At 39.2% G+C, this 9,570-nt stretch overlaps 1 protein-coding gene across 1 annotated transcript in view; it reads left to right on the top strand.

The window, feature by feature from the left end:
* Window positions 1-9,570, top strand: part of LOC106876085 (cilia- and flagella-associated protein 298) — a 23,426-nt gene that overhangs the window by 7,171 nt on the left and 6,685 nt on the right. The window contains exons 2-4 of the mRNA XM_014924496.2: window positions 2,542-2,686; window positions 5,640-5,807; window positions 7,835-7,902. Of these exons, the coding sequence (XP_014779982.1) occupies window positions 2,548-2,686; window positions 5,640-5,807; window positions 7,835-7,902 (375 nt within the window). The 5' untranslated portion in view covers window positions 2,542-2,547. The remainder of the gene's footprint in view (window positions 1-2,541; window positions 2,687-5,639; window positions 5,808-7,834; window positions 7,903-9,570) is intronic.

Raw genomic sequence — 9,570 nt, 5'->3', positions numbered from 1 at the left:
CAATTTAAATTCTATTCTTTGAATGTAGAAACTTGTAGCGAACGACTTAAGGGTGTTGTTTTACTGATATTTCATGAGGTGAATAATGTTGTTTCGTCAGGCACAAGATCCTTACCATAAAGATGGTATTTCTTTCCCAATTCAGCTGTGCATCATCATTTGACGCCCGTTTTTCATGCTGGCATGGGTTGGCTGGCTTGATAAGAACTGGCAAGGCCAGGGGCTGCACCAGTTTCCATAGTCTGTTTTGACTTGGTTTCTACAGCTGGATGCCTTTCCAGTTCCAATCACTTTACTGAGTGGCTTTTTATGTGGCACCAGCACCAGTGCCTTTTACATGGCACGAGCACCCGCACCAATGCTTTTTATGTGGCACCTTGGTTTTAGAGTCTCAATTCTGTTGTGTTGAATGGGTCTTCTTGAGTACAACAACGCACCAAGGAGAGGGAGTGAGAAATGAAGAACCCTTCTGTGTAGAAGTGTTAGTGATTGATAGGTCGTATTTCCAGAAGATCTGATTCCTAGTGTTTTACAGATAGGTGAACTGAACTGAAGCTCTTCTTCTTCTTCTGGCACTCCGTCGCTTACGACGTCGAGGGTTCCAGTTGATCTGATCAACGGAACAGCCTGCTCGTGAAATTAATGTGCAAGTGGCTGAGCACTCCACAGGCACGTGTGCCCTTAACGTAGTTCTCAGGGATATTCAGCGTGACACAGTGTGACAAGGCTGGCCCTTTGAAATACAGGCACAACAGAAACAGAAAGTAAGAGTGAGAGAAAGTTGTGGTGGAAGAGTACAGCAGAGTTCGCCACCATCCCCTGCCGGAGCCTTGTGGAGCTTTAGGTGTTTTCGATCAATAAACACTCACAACACCAAGTCTGGGAATTGAAACTGTGATCCTATGACCGCGAGTCTGCTGCCCTAACCACTGAGCCATTGCGCCTCCACACTGAACTGAAGCACATCCTGATCATTGTTTAACATCTGTCTTCCATGCATGCATAGGTAGGACGGTTGATGGGAGCCGGCCAGGTAGCAGACTCCCTGTTCAGTGTTTAAAAAATCCTGTTATATTTTTAGTATTAAATATTATTAGGAATTGTATTAAAAAAATTGCTAAAGTACATGGTGTTTTGTAGACGTATAAGCAATTTATTGCTCATAAATTTTAACAAAAAATCTTATATGGCTCCCATCCCTCCAAGGGCCATATGGACCCCAGTTGTGAATCAATGTTGTGGGGGATTTCTGATGTTATGTTAGAATTTGAATTATATAAAAGACTGGTTATTTGATGTTAAATAAACTAAGTCCTATGAAGTGGTGTAAGGTTGCTGTAATCTTCATTTCAATTGTCATCATCTTCATCGTTGTCATCGTTTAATGCTTGTATTCCATGATGGCATGGGTTGGATGGTTCAGCAGGATCTGATTATCCTGAGGGCTGTTGATCCCCACTGTCTTTGGAGAGGTTTCTATGGCTAGATACCCTTCCCAACTCCAACAACTTTATAGAGTGTACTCAGTGCTTTGTTTTGTGGCACCAGGACTAGAGACCCCTTGACAGAATAGGGATGTGATTGTTTATTTTTAGAATGATGTTGTATGGTAGGTGTGAGAGGCTGGATCTGGTTGGTTTGAACATAAACCAACTAGAATATTTGAGCTGGATATGGCTGGTTTAAATGCTAAAAGGGTCAGGATGAGATTTGATGTGGGTTTGGCTGCTATTTCTAGTATGTTCAGTAACTTAATAGAGATATCCATGTTGGTCTGGATGTCTGTTAATGAATTATAAAGCAAACAGTCTCATGGTACTCTAACATACACTGGTTTTTGCTTTCACCAATTCCTCTCTTGATGTTGACCACCATTATAATTTCCTTGAAGTTCAATGATTAATATATTAATTACATTCATTATGGTTGCAGGCCAAGCCTCTTCAGCTGGGGGAGTGGCATTAACCACAACAGAATTGTAAATGCTGTTCCCCTTGCGGAAGAGGATTGGCCTACAGAGTCCTGTGTTGGCATCACTTAAAAAGCTCCTGTGCTGGCGCCGCGTAATAGCACCTGTGCTGGTATCATGTACAGAACTCCTGTGCTGGCAGCATTTATAAAGCTCCCATTCTGGCGCCATGTAATGGCACCTGTACCAGTGCCATGTAAAAAGCACCTGTGTTGACACTACTTAAAAAGCTCTTATGCTGGCGTCACATTGTTGTACCCATGCTGGCGTCGCATAAAAGAACCTATGTTGGTGCCACATAAAAGCCCCCAGCATACTCCAATGCCAAGTGGTTGGCATTGGAAAGGTATCCAGCCATTGAAACCAAGCCAAATCAGACTGGAACCTGGTGTAGCTCTCTGGCTTGCTAGCTCTGGTCAAACCGTCCAACCCATGCCAGCATGGAAAACAATTGCTAAATGATAACGATGATGATGGTTACATTCATTGTGGTTGTTTTGTACGTAGCATTGAATGATGTGAAAACAACTGATAAGTCATGTTTAAGAATATCTTTTAAATGTTTTTTGCAGCTGAAAATGGTGAAAATTACTGTAAAAAGGAATGACGAACCACAGTTTCTACATGAAACCACTGGTGACACTTCAATTGATGTCCTCATTACAAATATAACCAATATCTATAATGGCAGGTTGAAAATTGAGCGGATATGTTTAGGTTTGTATTACAAAATAATCCAAAACATTTGAGTGTTCTGCTGTGTATTCTTTACATTTATTAAGTACAGCAAATAAATCTCCCTCAGTAATTTCCTTACCAAGGTGATGTCAAGCCTCTGGAGGTCTTCCCCAATCACGTCTAGCCATCTGGTACGGGGCCTGCCACAAGACCTCTTCCAGCCCACAGCTGCTGCATCAAATGAGAGTAAAACCCTTGTAGGATGATCTAGCAAGAGACAGAGGACGGAGAGGGGCATGAGATCATCAGTGTTGGAGAGCACTGGTTTACCTAGTTGGCATGATGACGTCTCTGGGACCACTGGCCTGGGATGACCCCAGCACCATCAAGCAACAGCATGAGGCAGCAGCAAGCAACTTTACTGTTTTTAACCCCTTAGCATCCAGATTACTCTGTCAAATGTAATGCTTATTTATTCACATTGTTTTGAATTAATAATGGATTATCTCGTAGCTTTGAGATTTTGATGATGTGATTGTTTGTTTTTAGAATGACATTGCAAGGTAAGTGTGAAAGGCCAGATCTAGCTAGTTTGAACACAAAAACAAGTAGAATATTTTGGGCAGGATATGGCCTGTTTAAATAGTTAAAAAGCATCAACCACATATTTTACATCCTAAATCTTTGGATAATATTGGTTTCAAATTTTGGCACAAGGCCAGCAAGTTTTGAAGGAGGGGGTAAATCGATTACATCAACCCCATTGCCCAACTGGTGCTTATTTTATCAACCCCCAAAGTTGACCTTGGCAGAATTTGAACTCAGAACATAAAGACAGATGAAATGCTGCTTAGCATGCTAATGGTTCTGCCAGATTGCTGCCTTAAATCTTTGGATAATATTCCCACAATAATAATGGCTACAGATAGAAAAGACATAAACACTGCTGCTAAAAATGAGCACAGCTAGGAATACTGATTAAATACATCCTTTGACAGGCAACCCCTTTTGTGTCCCTAGATCAGTGGTTCCCAACCATTTTTTGCCTGTAGACCCCTTTGGTTCCCATTTTACTCAGACAGATCCTCTCAGCTTTTCAATGATTAAAAAACCCTATTATATTTTTATAATTGAATATTATTAGGAATTGTATAAAAAAATTGTTAAAATATTTTATGCATTATGGAAGTATAACCAATTTATTGCAGATAAATTTTAACAAAACTTAATATGGGACCTGGTTGAGGACCTCTGCTCCAGATAAACTTAAAGCTACTTGGAGCTAACTCAACCAGCTTTGATGGGTGTATTCCACTAGTCTTTACACAGCCATTCAGTCTATTATCTTTGTTGGCACTTCGTCGCTTACGACGTCGAGGGTTCCAGTTGATCCAATCAACGGAACAGCCTGCTCGTGAAATTAACGTGCAAGTGGCTGAGCACTCCACAGACACGTGTACCCTTAACGTAGTTCTCGGGGATATTCAGCATGACACAGTGTGACAAGGCTGACCCTTTGAATTACAGGCACAACAGAAACAGGAAGTAAGAGTGAGAGAAAGTTGTGGTGAAAGAGTACAGCAGGGTTTGCCACCATCCCCTGCTGGAGCCACATGGAGCTTTAGGTGTTTTCGCTCAATAAGCATTCACAACGCCCGGTCTGGGAATCGAAACTGCGATCCTATGACCGCGAGTCTGTTGCTCTAACCACTGGGCCATTACGCCTCCACTCAGTCTATTGTAATCAACAGCTAAATGTCTCTTAATGTCTCTTAACCATTTTGTGACCATATTTCTGTTGAAATGTTACACTGTCTTTGTGTCTTTGTTGCAATTGATTTTGAAAATAATACAGAATTTGGTAAAATAATTTGGATGTTATTAGGCTGGTGTCCGGAACATCAATCAACTCGAAATTTTGATAGGTTTTAATTTGTGTTACCATATTTCTGCCGCTTTTGTTTCAATTGATTTTTGAAATGATAAAGAATTTTGTCAAAATAACTTTCTCAAAACCTCCACAAAGTACTTCTGCTTTGATTTTCTGGTTAGAAGGAACCCAGATGATGTAGATAATGCCCTTCCTGTCAAAAAAGCACCAACTACACTTTGGAAGTGATTGGCGTGAGGAAGAGTGTCCGGTTATAGAAACCATCCTTAATGAGACACTGGACCAAATTGTTGTCTACCAACTCTCTCTCTCTCCCTCTCTTCTCCCCTCTCTATCTCTCTCTCTCTATCTCTCTCTCTCACATACACACCATACACCAATCACACTCATTCACATGCATGTGTGTGTGTGTGTATGAATAAAGTATTACTCTGGTGCTTTTTAAGCAAGGGAAATAACTCTGAACACACTATTTTGTAATTCATTTACTTTCAGTGGCCACCGTTAATTTAAGCTGGTCCTTTCTACGAAACGATTGTATGTTTATATTTGTCCTTATTATAATGGCTTCAGGAAAGCCTTTTATACGATTCTTATCATTACACCACAATAAAAAAAAATGATATTTGTTTGCTGTTGTTTTCTTTTTCCTTTTTGTTTCTGGTTTTGCCAAAATGTTATTCATTAATTTATTGAAGATAGAGAATCGTCAGCACGCCGGGCAAAATGCTTAGCGGCATTTCATCCGTCTTTACGTTATCAGTTCAAATTCCCCCAAGGTCGACTTTGTGAAACAATGTAATCAACTAGTCCCCTCCCCAAAAATTTCAGGATTATTATTATTATTATCATTATCAAAGGTGGTGAGCTAGCAGAATCGTTAGCATGGTGGTCTTTATGTTCTGAGATCAAATTCCACTGAGGTCCACTTTGCCTATCATCCTTTCAGAGTCAATAACATAAGTACCAATTGAATACTGGGGTCATTGTAATTGACTTACCCCTCCCCCAGAAATTGCTGCCCTTGTGGAAAAATTTGAAACCATCATCATCATCATCATCATCATCATCATTATTATTATTATTATTATTATTTGGCAGAGTTGGGAGAGCTGGCCAAGCATGGAACCACCCTGCCTATCAACATGCAAGGCCTTACAGATGAGCAAATTACAGAATTAAAACTGAAAGATGAATGGGCTGAGAAGTGCAGGCCCAGTGGTGGAGATGTCTTCAACAAGGATACAATGGGACGACGTAATGGAATTGGTAAGTTTTAACTCTCATACTCTAGGCCAGTGTTTCTCAACTGCGGTTCCCCAGAACCCTTGGGTTCTGTTGTGGTGAAATCCCGACACTCCTGTGGAATAACAAGTCAACTGTACTAAACCGTATAAAGGTGCATGTGTACTGTCAGTGAGGTACAGTGTTTTGTGTGCAGGTGCTTTAAGAAGACAGTCATAGAAGTCTATGCAGTTCTATATTTAAGAGATGAAGAATTTATTTACATTATTTACATTATTTACATTTGACGGATATTTGTCCTCATCTTGTTGTTAACACGTTTCGGCTGATATACCCTCCAGCCTTCAGGTGTCTTGGGGAAATATCCGTTGAATGTAAGTAATGTAAATAATGAGAAGAGATATTTTTCCCAAAATTGGACTTGTCGGGGACGTATTTACAGTTACAAGTCGAGGAAGAATGTTTGAAATTATTAATGATAAACACTCATAAAGGTTGATATAAATTGAGTCGACTTCCTTTTGGGATAAAGGTGACACCTAATATTTTCCAATAGGTGAGGGATATGATGCTTGCAGATATGGATTTCGCTATAGCATATTTGGATGACATACTCATAAAAAGTGAGTCTAGAGGCCAGCATGGGGAACATGTTAAAATGGTTTTTGAGAAGATAAAGGAGTATGGATTCAAACTTAGCGAGGAAAAATGCGAATTTTTCATGCCAGAAATAAAGTATCTTGCGCAAGTTATCAATAAAAATGGTCGCAGGTCAGATCCTTCAAGATCGCCAGCAATAAAAAATATGCCTACCCTGATAAACATTTCATTACAAGCATTCTTAGGGCTTGTGAGCTATTGCCAAACATACATACCAAACATGCATGAGCTAAGAGCACCCCTGAACAACCCATTGAAAAAAGGCATAAAGTGGTATTGGTCAGACAGGTGTCAAAAAGCCTTCAAAGAAATTCTAAAAGTTTTAACATCAGAACTGTCATTATCACACTTTGATCCAAATTTTAAAATAGCAGTAGCATCAGATGCTAGCAAAAGTGGTATAGCAGTGGTAATTTTACGCAAGTATGAAAATAATAGCGTAAAACCCATCACACATGCTTCACATTCATTGTTGGCAGCTGAAAAAGAAACTACAGCCAAATTGAGAAGGAGGCATTGGCCATTATTTTTGTGTTGAAAAAATTTCACAAATTCATACGTGGAAAGAAATTCAGTCTGCAAACGGATCACCACCCATTGTTATCAATTTATGGATTGAAAAAGGGTATCCCCACACATACATCCAACTGATTGCAGCGGTGGGGGATGATCCTTTTAAATTATGATGTTAAGATGGAATTTCTACCATCAAAAAAATTAGGGCACATGGATGGTCTGTTAAGATTGACCCCTAAATACAAAGAACTGTTAGAAAACACAGTAATAGCAGCATTAAAAGCTGAAATTGAAATAAAAGATAAACTCTTCAATGTCGTATGCAAACTAGCTGTCACTTTAGAAGAAATAAAAATTAAAGCAGAGAAGGATGGATTCATAATAGAAATGAAAAAGATAGTAAAGTTTGAAACAAATACAAAAACTCATGTAACTGAGCAGTATTAATACCAAGGGGTAATATTTATGCCCACTTAAATATGGATGTTCTGTTAGAACAAACTATACTTCAGTAGATACCATGAGAGAAACTCTCATATTGGTTTTTGGTGCAAAATGCAAAACAGCAGGAAAGAGAAAAAAAAAAGCAAGAGTGTATTTTGTACCAAAAGCCAATATGAGAGATTCTCTCATGTTAAGTACTGCAGTATAGTTTGTTCCAACAGAACATTCATGTGTAAGTGGTGATAAATATTACCTCTCTATTGCTACAGTCTTCACTTCCACCTCTACATCATTGCTCAAATGCTGTTACAATGACCACCATCATTCAACTCTACCTCTTCATCTCAATCACAGCATTATAGATTATCACTGTTTTCCACCTGCCACATATCTGTCGCTAATAGTTGTTCTATTTTCACTTTTCATTCCAGCTCCCAATGAACATATGGCTGGAGTTTTAAATAAAAGTTCAAAAGAAGCAAAAGATATGATTTCCAAAGTGAGTTACATTTTGTAAACTACTGTCTACCTCTACTATTTTTCTGTTTCCGCTTCCAATATATATATAGATGCAAACATGGCTGTATGGTTAAGAAGCAGTTCACTTTGAAACACCATAGTTTCAGATTCCGATACAGTATGTGGCACCTTGGGCAAGTGTTTTGCTACTGTAACTTCAAGCTGACCAATGTAAGTGATAGCTGGTTGAAGGAAACTGTATGGAAGCCTGTCATGAGCGTGTGTGTGTGTGTGTGGTATGTGCCAGTGTATGAGTGTGAAAATATCTGATTGTTTTCACATTGACCTCATTCTACTTATGTCCCTAATAAACAAAATATCTAACAGTTTGGCAGTTGATGTGAATGAATTGAGCATTCTCTCATAGAATATTGCCTCAGGACTCTTCTAACTCATGCTGACCTGGAAAAAGCAGATGTAAATATGATAATGTTGATAATGATACTGCTGTTGCTGGATCTCTGGTATATTAGGTGTCACAGTTATTTTTTTTAATCTTTTCTAGTTTCAGCTCGAGAGCTGTGGCCATGCTGGGGCACTACTGTTTATAAAAGATAAAGAGCCCTTCCCGAGTCATATAGACTCATAGGACCAGTTTCCCAACTTCATGGGATGCTGGCCTGTCACAGAATTTCTCATTTCTGCCAGATTAGTGGAACAGAGCAATGTGAAATGAAGTGTTTTGCTCAAGAACACAACACATTGCCTGGTCCAGGAATGGAAACCACAATCTTATGATCATGAGTTCAACACCCCTAACCTCTAAGCCACACACCTCCACGTGTTGTCATGTTATTGTCATGTTTGTTTTGTTTGCATTTTATTTACTTGAGCATCCACTCTGGAATCTCATAAACTAAAGTTGGGTAACTTTTTGTTTTCACTTGTGATTAGGCATAGCTGTGTAGTTAAGGAGTTTGCTTCCAACTTCTTGGTTTTTGGTTCAGTCCCACTGCATGACACATTCAACAGCTGATTGAAGGTGTCAAAAACCTTATGACTGGATTTAGGGATTTGGTAGATGGAGAATGAAAAGAGCCTGTTGTGTGTGTGTGTGTATATATATATATATATATATATATATATATATATATACACACACACACACATGAGTGTGTGGCCCTATGAGTCTATATATATATATACACACACACACACACACACACACACACACACACACACCATTTAACGTCCGTTGTCCATGCTGGCATGGGTTGGGCGGTTGTGTATGTATACATGTGTGTGTGTATTTGTATCTTCTTGCCTTGATAGCTTGTGATAGTTGTAAGCAGGTGTCATTGTCATTCAGTGTCTTTTGTTTCTGTTACCAACCTTCTTCTGCATCCAAGCAAGGTTAATATTTCTCCATGGCCACACATTTTTTCACAAAAGATTAGAAACAAAGGACCACTGTTTGAACGACAATAACACCTGCTTACAACTATCATAAGATTCACACACTTATTTTTCCACAGTCCACGCTGTTATAGAATAGAGATTGGCATGTTGGTATTACAACATCTTTTGATTTATTTTGATCCCATAGTGCTCTTTCTGTGATATCTGAACCCAGAACCACGTGGTTGAGAAGCAAACTTCTTACCACACAACCACTCCTGCCCCTATATATATATATATATATATATAT

The sequence above is a fragment of the Octopus bimaculoides genome, chromosome 18, assembly GCF_001194135.2.
Source record: "Octopus bimaculoides isolate UCB-OBI-ISO-001 chromosome 18, ASM119413v2, whole genome shotgun sequence".
Classification (NCBI taxonomy): domain Eukaryota; kingdom Metazoa; phylum Mollusca; class Cephalopoda; order Octopoda; family Octopodidae; genus Octopus; species Octopus bimaculoides.
Note: the sequence above shows the minus strand (reverse complement) of the source record. Positions and strands in the feature narration are given on the sequence as shown.